This window comes from Thamnophis elegans, chromosome 13 (genome assembly GCF_009769535.1).
Source record: "Thamnophis elegans isolate rThaEle1 chromosome 13, rThaEle1.pri, whole genome shotgun sequence".
Classification (NCBI taxonomy): Eukaryota; Metazoa; Chordata; class Lepidosauria; order Squamata; family Colubridae; genus Thamnophis; species Thamnophis elegans.
In genome coordinates, this window is record NC_045553.1 from 8222095 (window position 1) to 8239714 (window position 17620).

Below are 17620 nucleotides of genomic sequence, written 5' to 3' on the forward strand. Positions count from 1 at the left end.
TTGGTGCTCACACTGAAAGGGTGAGGAGTCCTCGACACTCACGCTGAAGCGGTGAGGAGTCCTCAATGCTCACGTTGAAGTGGTGGAGTCCTTGACACTCACGCTGAAGTGGTGAGGAGTCCTTGACGCTCACACTGAAGTAGTGAGGAGTCCTCAACACTCATGCTGAAGTGGTGAGGAGCCGTCGACGCTCATGCTGAAGTGGTGAGGAGTCCTTGAGCTCATGCTGAAGCGGTGAGGAGCTGTCGACACTCACGCTGAAGCGGTGAGGAAGTGACAATGAACCAAAGAATAACCGGGTGCCTAACTGATTTTAGGGAAAAGTTTTTTTAATATATATGTATAAAAAGGAAAGGTTTGCCATTTCAAAACAGTACCGCTACTTCTGTATTTACCTACATTTTTTCCCTCCAAATTCTTATCCTTTTAATGTGGATGTGTAGCTTGGCCACCAGCTTCCAATCCTGTGTCGCTGTTGTGCTTTGCTCAAGATCACAAACCAGCGTTTCTCCATCTTGGCAACTTTTAAGAGGGGAGGACTTCAACTCCCAGAATTCCCCAGGCTGGGGGATTCTGGGAGTTGGAAATCCTTGCCGGTTGCCGAGGTTGAAAAACATTCGTCATCAATGCTCAATCACCCGAGCCCATTCACACTTACATATATATAAAACCAAAGAAAGAAGTCAGTACCTACAATGTATAAAACTGATGTGTGTGCTAAAAACGCACATAACCCGCTTTTTATTTCTGGTTTTTTTTCCTTCCATACTTCAGTACCTGACCTGGATCCACAATTCTGACCTCATACTTTGAGAAGGAGAAAGACAACGCTGTTTAGTTACCAGGTTGAGACAGCCAAGAAGGCAGGAAAAGGAAGAGTTGGGAAAATGCACAAGATTGGTTTTCCTCCAGTGTCCTGTGGCCATTTCCACGCTCCTCCAAAAGAGAGGTCGAAGTTTCTGTCAGGTTCACTCTGGGCAAAATCGTTGTCGGTCCCTCAGACGTTGCTTGTGCCTCTGGGGGTTGGTGAGAAGACCCATCTTTTTTTTTCTTTTTTTTTTTTTGAAACCAGACTTCCAAATCTTGTGGGGCAAGATCTAAGAGGTCAGTGAAGCGGAATTGTGGAGTTCTACCTCAGCTGTTATCTACCACAGCTTCCGAGGGAAAGTGTTGTCTAGCTGCAACGGCCTAGCAGCGCGATTGTAGTACCGTCAAATGAGATTCTAATGGATTCCGTGATTGTTTGCAAGCAAGTTATCGCCAACCAACATTACGTACAACTTGGGTTTCCTTTCTACTAAGCCACTTCAGGGTCTCTGAGGTCTACACCCCGATGGGAGAGCCACCTTTCAGGCTGGCGCCTTCCCAAGAGATCCCTGGGACATGTGGAAGATTAAATCTGAGGTCTTCTGCAAGGAAACCTGGAGTGTTATTGGCCGAGCTAGAACTCCCTCTTAGAACGGCCCAAAAGCTAACCTACCATCAATATTACACTGGGATAGATAAGAAATGCAGGAGAAGAATGAGAAAAATAAAGTTGAAATGAGAAGGCACCCTGTTACATTGAAGTACTGAACCATGGGTTGCGTTTCTCCTGTCCTTCCAGGCCTCCTGCCTTTCATAAGGCGACAGGGACACACAAATGAAGGACTGGAAGTAAAATACCTGCTAACTAAACCTGGGCATGCTTACTCGGGAGGCAAGAGGCACAGAAGTGATGAATCGAGATCAGCTTGGCTAGAAGTTGCAATCAACTCAATGTCTACAAGTTCTCGCCAAGATCTCTTGGTGGGAAGGAGGAGCGGAAGCACTAGGAGATACCATCCGTGTACCTTCCAATTCAATTCAATTCAATTCATTAGATTTATAGGCCGCCTAATCCCGGAGGACTTCAGATGTCCTCCTCAAAGATTCAAGCAGGACTACTACTGAGCGTATCCAGCTTCAACCCCTCTCCAAACAGGTCCAAATCCCAAACCCTAAATATGTCAAAGAGGATCAATGGGGAAGCTTTCGCGAAGGTTGGTGAGGCCAACAAGTATTTTTTTTTTCCTAAGTTATTTTCCTCGCTTGTCTCCTGTTATAAGGCGTCGAATGAATCCTGCAGGATAAAGAAAGCTCAAAATCTCTAACTATGGAGAGCGAAAAGCAAAATGAAAAGAGAGAGAGAGAGAGAGAGAGAGAGAGAGAGAGAGAGAGAAAGAAAGAAAGAAAGAAAGAAAGAAAGAAAGAAAGAAAGAAAGAAAGAAAAAAGAAAGAAAGAAAGAAAGAAAGAAAGAAAGGTGGACTGATTGGTCCAATCACAAATTTGTTCCCCCCCCTTGGAAAATTCGATTATCCCCACACCAACTCAGTCCCCCCAAAAAACTCAATACCCCAAATTTATAATAGCAAAAAGTCAGGAGGGGAAATGCCATATACAAGTCACTGAGCTGGCCCAGTTGAGTATTAAAACGTGTTACGGCGAAGCAACCAGATCCACCTGAACCCTTAATGCTTACTTCCAGGATGCAAACAAGCACTTGGCCAACTCATGTAGTTTCTTCTTTGCCACCAAGACTGGAAGCGGCGTGAAGATGATGACTTTATGGACGCCATTGCCTGCCTCTCCTTTCATTCATATTTCAAACGATGATAGTTTTGCACGCCGTTGAGAAATACCCAACAACCCAACTTCAAGTCTTCTGGACTGGGAAGATTAACCAAAGACCAGTAAAGCAGGAGAACCGACACGGACCAGCTGCACTCTGTGGCTGGAAGCTCCTAACGCCCTGGCATTCCAGAAGTTTCTACACCGCCTGGTCTTTCTTCTCCATGATTTTACGATCCACTTCCTCCCTCCCCCCCAAAATCTATCCATCATTTTTCCTCCACTTTAAAAAAAATAAAAGAAACCAAAGAAACTGGATGTCTTCTGCTCTCTTTTTTTCCCCCACTGCCGGTAGAAAAACAAAGAAAAGCGTGTCTTTACAACTTGATTCTTCTTCTTCTGAAGAGGGTAAGGTAAGAATGGAAGAGGACCGCCTAAGGCCAAGTTTTAAACTCAAAAGGAGAATCTGAAAAAGCCAGACACGGGAGGTTTTTTATTTCCGAACTTCAGTCCGTGAATCCAGCATTTCCTCCTCGTGCATCGGGCCGGACAAGCAGCTTGCCTGACATTGATTGCTGGCTGGCAGTTTAATGGGAGGGGAAATCTCTTGTTTTGATTGTGTTTCCTTTTTTCTTTTATTTATACAATGGTGTTTAGAGAACAGTGGCTGTGTTGGTTGCCAGCCAGGCTTTCCGAGAGCGTGCTTTCACTTAAAGGAGTGTCTGGTAGGACAAGGAGGGTGCTGCTGTCGGCAGAGTTTTCAAGGTCCATCGGGGACGGGCCGACGGAAGGAGGAAGAGAGTCGTCCGGGAGTGGTGGAGTCGTGTCGGCGTTCCCTAAGGACAGCTGAGCGGCAGGACCCATCTGAGAATGGAGCCCGTCTAGGAAGGAAAAACAAGGACAACATCAAGTCCCAAACAGCACTAGCAATCGCACTCCGATTTACCGTATTTTTCAGAGCATAAGACGTACCGGAATATAAGACGCACCAAGGTTTTGCTCATTTTTGCTTAAAATTGGCTGGTTTTTTGCTCAATTTTGTCCCCCTCAGCCCCCAGGAGCACTCTGGAAGCCTCCTAAAGGCTATGCATGGCCATTTGTGCAAAGGGGGCAGGGTTTCAAGAGGCAAAAAATGATGTATCCAATATATAAGACACACCCAGATTTCCACCCTCTTTTTTGAGGGGAAAAAGGTGCGTCTTATACTCCGAAATATATACTGCTTCATAGTGCTTTTACAGTTAAGGAACAGGGGTCGACTCAGGAGTAAAGGCACAGGTGGACGGTGAATGGCCCCTCCCATAGGGAATAAAGAGGAGCGAAGGGGGTTTTGTCAGGACAAGGAGTCTGCTTCGTGATTTTGTGAAGCCTAGGTAACGATACCTGGTGGAGAACAAAGAATGTTGTCCGGGTTGATGGAAGCTTCATAAGGGGGCGGAGGGTCATCTGGATGTTGGATGTCTGGATATTTGTAGGCTGTGTAGGGCGGAGGAGGGTCGTGGAAGTGAAAGGCTCCACCTTCTCCGTCATCGGAAAGGTGCAGGGGCGTGAGTCCCGTTCCAAAGCCGTCTGGACCGTAATCGAAACCAGGCATCCGTCGGCCCAGGTTAAAATGATGCACTGTAAAAAGAGTTGCAATTTCATCGTTACAATTTCATTGTTTTGTTCAGGGGTGAAATGCTAACGGTTTGGGCTGGTTCACCCGAAACTGTAATTTAGAAAATTCTACCGGTAGTTCCAACGATCAGCTGTGCAACTATCAGCTATGCCGTGCAACTTATATTTGCTAGAAATCACGCGGCACAGCTGATCATTGTATAGCTGATTGTTAGAACTTTTTGTTTACTTTTTTAGCCTTTTTTTTTACCCCTGGTTAAAAATGCTTTAAAAAGTTTTTTTTTAAAGTTCTGTCGATCAGCTGTGCGGCACGATTTATATTCGCTAGAAAGCAGGAAATGCTGCTTTCTAGCGAATCTAAATCGCGCGGCAAAACTGCTCCCCTGCCCTCGCTGTTGTACTTACCTTTGCAGACTCAGAAAAGACTTCTGTGCAAAGTGTGCATTTGGTGCATGCGTGCAATGTGTGTTTAGCGCGCGCACAGCGAACCAGTAGCAGGCTTCAGAATATTTTACCCTTGGTTTCGTTGATTCAGCAAAGCATCAAGTTCAGAGTGGAACTGTGAAGCTTTCGCTCTTTAGCTTTAAAACATGGCTAAAATTCTTCCTTTTCTTAGTTAGGATTTTAATCCTTAGATCCCTAACGTCACCAGAAAACTGCACAGGATTAAGAAACAGAAGAGCTGGGACAGAAGCCGGATAACAAGACCTAAATACAGGTAGTCCTCGACTTACGTCCCAAAATTTCTGTTGCTAAGTGAGAGAGGTGTTAAGGGAATTTTGACCCCATTTTGCCACCTTTCTTGCCCCCATTGCTCAGTTAGTAACACGATTGTTACGTGAATCTGGCTTCCCAGTTGTTTTTTTGGCATTGTTAATTATAGCCAGGTTTTTTATTGTTTATTTTGTACTCAACAAAATTAATAAATACATTATCTAAGATACAATAGGCTTTTTTTTTTTCATTTCACCTATGAAAAAATGCTTTCCTGCAACATTTGCTGGAAAGGGAGTTTCTGTTGTGGCACACCAGCAGATCTGGCAGCAGATTCAGGCAGTGAGGAGGTTGGGGAGGAACGTGGGCCAGTCCTGGAGTCTGGGGAAGGCTCTGAGGAGGGCTCTGTGTCAGAGGCAGAGAGGGGGCCAGAGCCATCTGACAGTTATCAGCTGCCTTTGGAGTCGGAGATCAGTGGGGCAGAACAGCTGGAGCCTGTTCCCAGTGTGCGCATGCATGGAGCTGCCAGAAGTGAACAGCTGAGGAACAAGGGCCGACTCAGGAGTAAAGGCACAGGTGAATGACCCCTCCCATAGGGAATAAAAGAGGAGCAAAAGGGGAATGGAGTTTGCAGGAGACAATGAGTTCAATTCATTCGGGTGAAGATCTGGTCCTGATTTTTTGCCAAGGAATTGCTGCTACAGCGTGGCGTTTGGAAGATATCAGCCTGGCAGCTCTCCAAGCCTGTAGTTGTGAAATCTCATGCTTCCCGACTGTTTGCCGAGACTTTGCTGGAGAGGAATCCTCTTTCACCTAACAAAAGAGGTTTTATTGGGACGAGGAGTCAGACAACAGTGACAGGAGTCAGACAACAGCTGGAGCTCTTCCCAGTGTTCACATGCACAGAGTTGCCAGACGAAGGGAACAGCTAAGGAACAAGGGTCGACTTGGGAGTAAGGCCCAGGGGGATGAATGGCCCCTCCCATAGGGAATAAAGAGGAGCAAAAGGGGAGTGGAGTTTGCAGGAGACAATGAGTTCAATTCATTAGGGTGAAGATCTGTTCCTGACTTCTTGCCAAGGAATGGCTGCTACAGAGTTTGGAAGATATCGGCCTGGCAGCTCTCCAAGCCTGTGGTTGTAAATTTCACCCTTGAAAAAACTGTTTGCCAGGACTTTGCTGGATGTGAATGAGAGGAATTCACATTCACTTAATTAAAAAGGGGTTTTGTTGGGACAAGGAGTCTGCTCCGTGATTTGGTGAAGCCTAGATCAGAACAGTTTCTGGCTGTCGCAGCTCGTCTCCAACTTTTGAAAAAAAAACCAGCCGTGGGAAGTCCGAAATCTTTTAGTCGCCCAAAGTTTCCTTCAGAAAAGGTGAACCCGGACACTTACAGTTGGCTCCAATCAGAGATTCGATGCGCTCCCGGCGTCTCTGCCGCAGCCGGTGGACCATGAAGAGCAGGAGGGACAAAATGAGGAAAGAAGAGACACAGCTGACGATGAGTCGCATGCCGCTGGCCATGGAATCGAACAAACTGTAGCCGTCTGCAAGAGGGAAAGAGAATGCGGGAGAGAGGACTGTGATGGAGGACTAAAACATCTTGGATTTCACCCAATTGGAGAGGGAAGTTTTGTTTTTATAAAGGTGTTTATAATACTAATAGAACCGATTGGGTTGGAATACCAACAGAATTACCGTATTTTTCGGACTACAAGACGGAGCAATGTAGGAAACGCACCAAGATATCAAAGAGGTAAGCAAGGGAAAAAGATTTTGTCCTCCCCGGTCCCCCAGGAGCACTTCCTCCACTCCCAGGACTACTCTGCAGGTTTCAGCAGGGGTGGGGGAAGGCAACCCCCCCCCCCATTTTTGCAAAACAAACCAGGCAGAAAAGAGGCCGTTTTTTGCAAAAACAGGCATTTTTGCTGTCCCCCAGCTCTGCTGAAACCTGCAAGGGAATAGAGGGGGTAGAGGAAGGGAAGAACGCCTCCATTTTTCACAAAAACGGAGGCGTTTTTCGCCCATTTTTTGCAAACATGGGCGAACAGCCCATTTTTCACCCATGTTTCGCAAAAACCGGGGCATTTCCCCCTCTCCCCAGCCATGCTGAAGCCTGCAGAGTGCTTCTGGGAGTGAAGGAAGGGGAAAATGCCTCTGTTTTTCACAAAAATGGAGGCTTTTTTGCCCATTTTTTGCAAACATGGGATCCAGGAACAGGGCTTCGGGAGGCCAAAAATGGCTGTGTGTATAAGACACCACAACATTTCCACCCTCTTTTAGGGAGGTAAAAAGGTGCGTCTTATACTCCGAAAAATATGGTAGTTTTGTATTATGGTTGTTTTAGTTAGCCGTGTTATTCCTTTGTGTCCCGCCTTTATTCATTTTATAAATAACTCAAGAGGGTGAATATATCCACCCCACCTTCCTCCTATTTTCCCCACAACAGGTGAGATGAGTTGGACTGAGAGAGTGGGACTAGCCCAAAGTCACCCACCCGGTTTTTTGAAGCCTAAGGCTGGACTAGAATTCCCAGTCTCCTGGTGATCGGCCCAGTGACCCATCCAGTTTTCATGTCTAAGATTGGAGTAGAGCTCACCTTCTCTTGATCATTGGCCCAAAGTCACCCAAACAGCTTTCATGGCTAAGGCAGGACTAGAACTCCCAGTTCCTAGCTAGTGCCTTCATCATTAGATCAAACCAACTCACTTTTTATGTATATTTATTTATCCCGCCAGCCACGTGACCACGGAAGCATCTCCAGACAAGGCTGGCTCCCTCCGCATTAGTTTTATGTTTTTTTTAACTCCATATATTTTCTTTATTTTAGTTTTTATAAATCACTAACACTTTGATTTTATCCCTCCTACACTGCTCTATAGGGGACGTGGTGGTTCTGTGGCTAAGACGTGAGCTTGTTGATCAGAAAGGTTGGCAGTTCGAATCCCTACCGCCATGTAACGGAGTGAGCTTCCAGCTTCTGAAAACCTAGCAGTTTGAAATCACGTAAAAAAGTAGAAAAATAGGGACCACCTTTGGTGGAAGGGAATCGTTCCGTGCGTCTTCGGCCTTGAGTCATGCCAGCCACCTGACCGTGGATCAGACAGCGCTGGCTCTTTGGCTTTGAAATGGAGACGAGCACCGCCCCCTAGAGTCGGGAACGACTAGCACATATGTGGAGGGGAACCTTTACCTTTACCTTACGCAAAGATTGGATTTGAGAGAAGCCAGACTTACCAGGATCTGAACAGGTGAATTTGCAGCATTCCTTGGGATCCTTTAGGTAATGCTGACAGCCCTGCGGCCGCTCGCACAAGGCCGCCACGCACATCTCCGGCTCGCCGTTGTGACATGTGCAACTTAAGCAGGGGTCATCCCCTTTCGGTGTGAAATTGTAGCCTTCGTCGACAATGTTGTCTTTGATATCCACGCAGGTCTGGCCTGGAACAGGAATGGAGGGAGGGGGGGAAGAGCCATCTTTATTTTGCTAATTCTCTTCAGATGAGTTTGATCCAGCGGGTTTAACAATAGAGGTGGTCAGGGGGAGGGGGAGACTAACTTACTTCTCTTACAAAGAAAGGATGATTTTTCGTAGCAGTTCTCGGCATACCAGCTGTGAAAACCGTGGTGCCGGAGAATTGGGAAGTGGGAGCACTGGAATTGGGCGCAGAGGATGTTTTCGTTTTCGGAGAGCGATGTACTAAAGGTAGGATTCGGGGGCAGGAATACCTCCGACGATCCTGAAACGACAAAACGGGAGGAAGAGAGGATGGGTCACGCTGTGCAGTGCCTTCAACCCACACGGTAGGAAAAAACGCTTTTAACAAAAGCAAAAACAGACTGATCCAGGCTGCTTTGATTCGACTTCTCACTTTCCCCACTGTGGGCTAGAATCACAGGAAGAGGTGGGGGGCTTTTGTAAGGAGCAAAGAAGCAACTCAGCCTGGAATCTGTTCTGATCGAGGCTTCACGAGAGCCTGAAGCAAACTCCTTGTCACGACAAAAAACTATTTTATTAACTGACTGTGAATTCTGCTCATTCACATCCAGCAAAGTCTTTCGAGGGAGGATTTATAGTCACAGACCTTACCTGGCTTGGAGAGCTGCCAGGCCAATCTCTGCAGAACTTGGCAAGGAGTCTCGGAGAGTCAGGAACCAATGAAGCGAACTAATGGTCTCCTGCAAACTCCACTCCCTTTTCGCTCTTTTATTTCCTCTGGGAGGGGCCATTCATCTTCCACCTGTGGCCTTACTCCCAAGTCGACCCCTGTTCTTTAGCTGTTCCCTTCGTGTGGCATCTCTGTGCACACTGGGAACAGGCTCCAGCTGTTTGTTTGCCTCACTGATGTCTGACTCAAAAGGCAGCTGATAACTGTCAGGCAGCCCTGGCCCTCTCTCTGCCTCTGACACAGAGCCCTCATCAGAGCCTTCCCCAGACTCCAGGACTGGCCCAGGTTCCTCCCCAATTCTCCTCCCTGTCCGAATCTGCTGCTGGCTCTGCTGGCCTCTGACGGGCCACAACAGAATCTCTGGTATACAGGAAGAGAGCCAGGGTGGCTCTCTCCCTAACTTTGCACAGGATATATTTAATAGGTATGCTGATTTGGGCTTTAATCTGGTAAAATTCCTTCCCCAGCCCCCTGGAAGTCCTCCGGAAGCCGGAAACGGATCGTTTCCGAACTTCTGATTGGCTCGTTGGGCCCGTTTTTTCATCCCCACCAGGCTTCAGGAAAGCCTCCAGAGCCTAGGAGAGTGAAAATTCCCCCTCCCTGTATGGGGGAGAGGGGGGTGTCACTTGCACATGCACAGGGTGGGGGTTGTGTGTGCATGCGCAGGTGGGCAGGGCACATTGAATTATGGGTGTTGGCCAATGACAAGTTCCAGATCCCGAGCCCGGCGGCATCCACATGGCATGCGTCTTAGCGCCTCCGTGAGCCTCCGCAACGCTCAGCTGCTCCACTGTGCGCGGAAGCACCAAAGACTTAAAAGACCGGTAAGGAACTCGAGTGAGCGGATGGGCCCTCCGGAGCACCGTACCGGAACAGTATCCGGTGCTCCGGACAGGCTCTGGTACGCCCATACCGGGGCATACCACCTGCAACCCACCACTGGTGTAGGCGCACACACACAATTTTGGCACACCTTTACAAAAAGGTTAGCCATCACTGCCGTAAGGTTTATAGCTTCAGGTTTTTCTCCTGGAAATTCTGGGTGTGCCTTCCAGTCCCTCTGGAAGTTCGTATGAAGGTATTTAATATTTTATGTATCAGGAAATTGTTCAATATATCAAGGAGACATAAAGTGCATTCAAACTGCATGAACAAGGTTCCAATTTTAGTTTAAGAAGCCCAAAGATTCAGATTTCGAGACTTGCCTTTATAAGCGACTTCCCAATGGCCTTCAAGAGAATTGTTGCGGTTGGTGATGATGAACTGATATCCAACCCAAAACCTTACATTGAAAATTTAGGAGGGGAAAAGAAAGACATGTTGTAAGCTTTCAAAGGGAATAAGACTGCATTAGAGAAAGTTACCGTATTTTTCGGAGTATAAGACGCACATTTTTTCCTCAAAAAAAGAGGCTGAAAACCTGGGTGCGTCTTATACACTAAATACAGCATTTTTTTGTCTCCCTTCACCAAAATGGCCATGCATAGCCTTTAGGAGGCTTTCAGGGAGCTCCTGGGGGCTGGAGAGATCAGAAATGAGCAAAAAAACAGGCTATTTTTTGCTCAATTTTGCCCCGCCCCCAGGAGCACTCTATAAGCTTCCTAAAGGCTATTCATGTCCTTTTTTTTTTTACACAAAATGGGCTGGTTTTCATGAAAAACGGCCTGTTTTTTGCTCATTTCCCCCTCTTCCCCTGAGCACTCTACAAGCCTAAGGGCTATTCATGCCCTAAACAGGCCCATTTTTTGTGAAACCATTTTGGGGGGTTTGCATAGTGCAAAACCTTTTTTTTATTTGCCACTTCAAAACCTCAGTGCGTCTTATACTCCGAAAAATATGGTAATGCAAAAATTCAACAAAAAAAACCCCACGAGAAACAAGTTCAAAATTTGCACAAGGGTTATATCCAAACTCCCATCTGGTATAACTGAGGGCGTAAATAAATCTTTGACCCTCCGCTCAATCCTAAAAACGTAAGGGTGAGATGGGCAAAATTAAACCTCTTCAGGGTATGTGTCAAACTTGCCACAACTTAAGCCTCTAAATGGAAACAATCCATTTTTGAGAAAGGTATTATTTTTATAATTTTTATTGTTATTTTTAAATATACATAAGTATTGAATACATGGACAGTGTGTCATCTGTGTATCGTTAGTTTTGATACCAAATATTGAATAATTAAATGATGACGGACTATATGTAAGGTGGCGGAAATACCAATGTTAAAAACTTTTAATTGTAAAATTTATAAATGTTATAATGATGTGAGTATGATTACTGTAATTAATAATACCAATGCTATCACTACTATTTGGTATCAAAATTAACGATACCCAGAGAAAGGTGCTGTTAGAGATCAAATGTCGAATTAACACCATCCCAGCCTGGGATATCTGGTGATACTGTAGCTACTCACTCAGCCTGAATTAAATCTGAAATTTGACAATTAAATCCAACATTTCAGAAATTCCACTGGGACACTAGGATAACACAGCTGCCCAAATTGATAGACTGAGTCAAAACTGGGATTGCCTGGCAACAGGGGTGTGCCTTAAAGGTCTTGTCAGGCTCAGTCCAATCAAAGAGCGGATGAAGTCAACCCAGTCTGGATGCTACTTCCCCCACTATGGAGAACAAATGTTCTACGGTATTGCAAAGCCAGAACTGAGAATCGCCCGCCAAAATTTCCAAGTTCTACTTTTCCCTCCCTAAACTACCTCTCATTGCCCACCCCAATGTAACCAATCAGGTTCAGGCAAGTTTCATAACAATCAGTCCAAGCGCAGTTTATTAGGCGGTCCCCTCCTTCTTCCAGCTGGGTGACCTTGAGGCAGCATCTCAAGGAGATACAGCATTTACTTTCGGTTTCCCCAAGCATTCCCGCCTTCATTCCCCCTCCCAACAGTCCACGGCAGTCTGCGTCACCATATAGCAGCGTAAGGTGGTAGATGACCGTTTGATGTGGACAAATAGGATGCCGGAGATGACAGTAGCAGCTCCGGAAGCGAAAATCAACGTCTCCAATGGAACTCTGTTCTTCTCCAAGGAACGAAACACACCTATCCCAAGTCCAAAAGAAGAAGTGGTGTTTCCACCCCACCCAAAATGAAACGCTGATGTTCCGTGTGCACTCACCGGCGTTGATCTTTCCGGCCAAAGGTCTTCTCCTCAGAGTCCCACTCTTGTTGCAAAATGAACTTCAGCTCCTGATCGGTGGTAAAGGTGGCCAAGGAAGCATTCACCTTCTGGCAGGTTTGTACAGCATCCCAGTAGTTCTCTCCGCTTAGGTACACCCTGTAGCAACTGGCAGTGCCCTCGTAGTGGTGCCACCCTGATGGGCATTTCCCTAGGAAACATGTAAGAGAGAAGGGAAAACAATTCCCCACCCAGTTAGGACCTCAACACACATACACAAAAAGCATGTTTTTACAGATACTCCCCCAGACCCAATTATAAGAAAGAAAATTTAACAATGTGCAAAAATGGATAGACTGTCTATGGAAATGAAGGAGAGGAAAGAAATCGAATACTATCAAATCTGGAACAGATGGTATTCCTGACTTGTTAACGTAAAACCTAAGGTACAAACGGTAAAAAATATAATTATAGAGAGTATATTTAAATAAGGATATAACTTAGGACAGTGATATAGAAATTTTTTGTAAATAGGATTGATACGAAAGATATGGATACCGAGATGGAAAAGCTGTTATGTATAAATTTGTGTTTTGTCTTTTAAATTTTAGAAAATTCAATAAATACTATTAAAAAATAAAAAACATGTTTTTAGCCATTCCTAAAGAAATCAGGCCAGTGTTTCTCAAGTTTGGCAACTATAGGATGGGTGGACTTCAACTCCCAGAATTGGCTGGCTAAGGAATTCTGGGAATTGAAGTCCACCCATCTTAAAGTTGAAGTCCACCCATCTTAAAGCTGCCAAACTTGAAAAACATTAGCTTTACTTCAAATCTAGCAAAGAAGAGATTTAGAGGGGGGGAAAAGCTTTTCTTGTATGCAATGCAAAAAGAACATTATTCTAAAACTGTCCATATTCAAAAAATGACCATACCGGAAAGGAAAAGCTCTAGATTTGAAATGCAAAACATGCAGACTCTATTCAGAATAATCACGGACAAGGCTGCCTGTCTTCAAGCAACTCCTAATCTTGTCTGGCAAATCAAAACCAACCTTTCATTTCTCGTGCACCCCATATTGCTGGTTGAAAAAGGCAAAGCTAAAAGTTCCCTTCACACATATGTGTTAGCCGTTCCCAACTCTAGGGGGCGGTGCTCATCTCCGTTTCAAAGCCGAAGAACCAGCGCTGTCCAAAGACATCACCATGGTCATGTGGCCGGCATGATTCAATGCCAAAGGCACACGAAACACTGTTCCCTTCCCACCAAAGGTGGTTCCTATTTTTCTACTTAGATTTTTTACGTGCTTTCGAACTCCTAGGTTGGCAGAAGCTGGGACAAGCTCACTCTGTTAAGCGGCACTAGGGATTCAAACTGCCTACTTTTCTGATTGACAAGCTCAGCGTCTTAGCCAAACCAGCATTGCTGGTTTAATGGCAGGCAAGGCCCCCGCTGGATCACAATGTAGAGCCATCCAAAAGAGCTGCTGACACTCGGCAGAGTTCAGTATCGAACTGGATGGATGGATCAATGGTTTGATTCGGGAGAAACTATCTTTCCATGTGTCTCTTTGGTTAAAATAAAAAAAATAATGCCAAGGTTCTTTTTAAGCAACAACCCTCCCATCCAAATGGATTTCTTTTTAAAAAAAAAAAAAAAACCATTGGAGTCTCTACTCAGAATCTAGAGCAGCTTCTGCATCCCCGATTCTATAATCCTTTCCTTCTACATATATTTATTCTGTAATCAGATTGAGGCGGATGTTCTCGTTTGAAGACATTTTCGGCTTTATTTTAGGCGCAAGGAAGAAAACAGTTTGCGATAGCTTTTGGTGAAAGGCCAAGCTGCATTAGCTTTATACTCTCAAAAAAAAGGGGGGGGGAGGGTTGGATTTATTTGCAGCCTTAAAAGACCGAAGAGCAAGAACGTTTCGCTGTGCTGTTATCTCGCAAAGGGAAGTTAATTGGAATCGCTTCCTTTGGAGGTTTTCATTTAATGTTAAGTACGAAATAAGTGATGTTCTCAATCTTGACCCGGGATCAGCTCCAGGCCATATTTGCAACCAGATCCCCAAAGTATCTTTAGTGCAGCCTGCACAGCTTCTTCTAATCCCAAAGTCAGAAGCAACTTCTTCCCATCTAAAGGCAGGATACACATACCGGCAGGCAAGTACCCTGTTTCCCTGAAAAATAAGACCTCCCCAGATAATAAGCCCAATTGGCCTTTTGAGCGCATGCGCTGAAATAAGCCCTCCCCCGAAAATATTGCAACGCAGCAGCAGCCAGGAGGTGACCATGTTTGCTGCCTCCTGCACCTCAAAAATAATAAACTCCCCGAAAATAAGGCCAAGTCCTTATTTCAGGGACATAAGAAAATAAGACCCTGTCTTGTTTTTGGGGAAACACGGTATGGATGTGAGTATTTATTGTTTAGCAACCATAACTGCGACCAGCAACCTGGTCATTAAGCAAATTGGTCATTAAGTCAAAGGTTTATGTCTTGCATCAACTTTCCTTGGCGAACTAATTGTCTCCTGCAAACTCCACTCCCCTTTCGCTCCTCTTTTATTCCCTCTGAGAGGGGTCATTCAATGTTCACCTGTGGCCTTACTCCCAAGTCGACCCTTGTCCCTTAGCTGTTTCCTTCGTCTGCACATGCGCACACTGGGAACAGGCTCCAGCTGTTCATCTGCCTCACTGATGTCTGACTCTGAAGGCAGCTGATAACTGGCATATGGCCCTGGCCCCCTCTCTGCCTCTGATGCAGAGCCCTCATCAGAGCCTTCCCCAGACTCCAGGACTGGCCCAGGTTCCTCCCCAATCTCCTCAATGTCCGAATCTGCTGCCAGCTCCGTCAGCCGACCATAAGAACATGGACCATCCTGCCCTAGACCAAAAATCCACACTGATAATAGCAATAGCACTTAAACTTATATACCGCTTCATAATGCTTCACGGCCCTCTCTTAGGGGTTTACAGAGTCAACCTCTTGACCCCCAACAATCTGGGTCCTCATTTTACCCACTTCCGAAGGATGGGAAGCTGAGTCAACCTCGAGCCGGTCAGGATCGAACTGCTGGCAGCCGGCAGTCAGCAGAATTAGCCTGCAGTACTGCATCCTAACCTCTGCGCCTCCACGGTTCTTTTGAGAAGGTTTGGACTTCCAATCAAGAAATCAAAACTAAGAACTAAGGTCTATTGCAGTGGCTGTAAGTAATAAGACTTCCCAGTCTGAATATTCCTTCCCCTTTCCTTTATCTAAGAAACTAGGGAGGGGGCTTGTCTGAGACAATTTCTCGTATTACTTTCTTGGCCTAGGCTCAAGCCCCTCTTCTTTGACCGTTGCCTTGGTAACAAGCTCTTTCTCCCTGTCCTTCAAGGTTCTTCTCCATGCCCTCTAAATCTGGTTCTTGTTTCCAAGTCTGCAACTTACTACTAAATCGAACTGGCTGCGCCATGTTGATGGTGTGGAAGCGTGTCGTGTCCCCTCCTCTTCCGCGACCGTGCCTGGAATCCACATTTTCCTTCCCGTGATAAATGCGTTGGTCCCCCGTATAGTCTAGAAGAAAGGTAAGCACAGGAAGCTTCAGGTAAGCAAGGATGAGCAGGTGGCGTATTCTTTCCCCCATGTTTAACCACAATTAAATTTAGTTTTTCTCCAGAAAACAAGTTTAGATTTATTTATTATGAAAACGTTCAAATAGGCCTATGATTTGTGTTTGAGTCATGAAAAGGCGCAAAGGGGACTTGGGAAGTGGACAGAATAATGCAAAGGTTAGATCACTGGTGGCGAACCTTTTCGGCACCGAGTGCCCAAACCAGAACACCCGTGTATGCATGTGTGCGCCCGAGCGCGGAAAACCTGAAAACCAGCTGGCTGGTGCTCGTGCTTGTGCCAGCTAGCCAGTCTTCATGTTTCCAGCATGCCTGTTTTTTAGGCCATTTTCACACCAGCCAGCTGTCATTCTCACGCGCCCACACCCACGAAGACCAGCTGGCCAGCGTGCATGTGTGTGCCGGAAACCGAAATAGCAGCTGGCTGAAAAATAGACAGTTTTTCAGGCCGATTTCCGACCATTTTCGGGCACTCCGAAAAGTGGCCTAGAAAACACCCTGAAAACCAGCCTGTTTTTTGACCGGTTTTCGGGCCATTTTCCGGCGTCCACAAAGATCAGCTGGCAGGCATGTGAGTGCCAGAAATCGGAAGAGTAGCTGATGAGGGTGTGCGTGCCCAGAGAGGGTTAGATCAATTCAGCTGATCCTTTTTGACCATTGTAAGATTTGCTTAACATCCTTCTTTCTTTGATTTTAAAAAAAAAAGTGAAATTATTTCGCCCGCGTTGTTTCTCCTGATCCGGGATTCTTATCATACCTTGGCTTTCACGAGTCGCGCCTAATAACGGAGATAAAAGAGAATCCATGCAAACCGTTCACTGGATGTTAAAATGATGATTTTTTCTTTTTTAACCACTCTTGCTGGTGTCAGCAAAATCTTTGGCTCAAAACCAGTGGGCGAGCGCACTTCAAAGACCGCGGAGGTGGGTTGACCCAAATAAAAGAGAGAGAAATCAGCCGATAGAAATCTATGTATTATTGAGGGATTCCTAAGAGGCTTCGAGACACGACTTTGGCAATGTTGGATGTCACGTTAATTATTGCGCCCATTTCTCGGCTTGGGGAAATTGTACGGGCGGCCCTCGACTTACGACAGTTTGTTTAGTGACCGTTCAAATTACAACAGCAGTGGGGGGAAAGGGATCTATGACCGCTTTCACACGACCTTTGCAGCATCCCAGCAGTTCCCTGCTCAAAATTCAGATAACGGCCACCAATTCATATTTATGATAGTTGCAATGTCCCGGGGGTGGGGGGTGGGGGTGTTTGTCATCCTACCCCCTTTTGCAGCTTTCTGATAAACAAAGTCAAAGGGGCAACCGGGTCCACGTAACAACTGTGTTACTAACTTCACACCTGCAGGGATTCACTGAACAACTGTGGTGAGAAAGGGCGTAAAATGGGGCAAAACTCACTTTAAGAACTGTCTCAGTTAACAACAGAAATGTTGCCCTCTATTGTGGTCGTAAGTCGAGGCCTACCTGTACCTGGTAGGTATCAACATCCTATGGGATAGAAAACCATACTGAGGCAGGTATCTAAGTGAGGTAGCTGGGAGATACAATGATGTTTGTAGGAAGTTTAAAGGTAAAGGTTCCCCTCGCACATAGGTGCTAGTCGTTCCCGACTCTAGGGGGCGGTGCTAATCTCAGTTTCAAAGCTGAAGAGCCAGCGCTGTCCGAAGATGTCTCCGTGGTCATGTGACCAGCATGACTCAACGCCAAAGGCGCACGAAACACTGTTACCTTCCCACCAAAGGTGGTTCCTAATTTTCTACTTGCGT

At 45.9% G+C, this 17620-nt stretch overlaps 1 protein-coding gene across 1 annotated transcript in view; it reads right to left on the minus strand.

Annotated features, from left to right (window-relative positions):
- Positions 1-3064: 3064 nt before the first annotated feature.
- DGCR2 (DiGeorge syndrome critical region gene 2) overlaps positions 3065-17620 on the minus strand; it is a 54297-nt gene continuing 39741 nt past the window's right edge. The window contains exons 3-10 of the mRNA XM_032229245.1: positions 15656-15781; positions 12225-12435; positions 10295-10371; positions 8484-8660; positions 8158-8361; positions 6315-6467; positions 3974-4210; positions 3065-3471 (exon numbers count right to left, since the gene is read on the minus strand). Coding sequence (XP_032085136.1) covers positions 3230-3471; positions 3974-4210; positions 6315-6467; positions 8158-8361; positions 8484-8660; positions 10295-10371; positions 12225-12435; positions 15656-15781 — 1427 coding nt within the window. The 3' untranslated portion in view covers positions 3065-3229. The remainder of the gene's footprint in view (positions 3472-3973; positions 4211-6314; positions 6468-8157; positions 8362-8483; positions 8661-10294; positions 10372-12224; positions 12436-15655; positions 15782-17620) is intronic.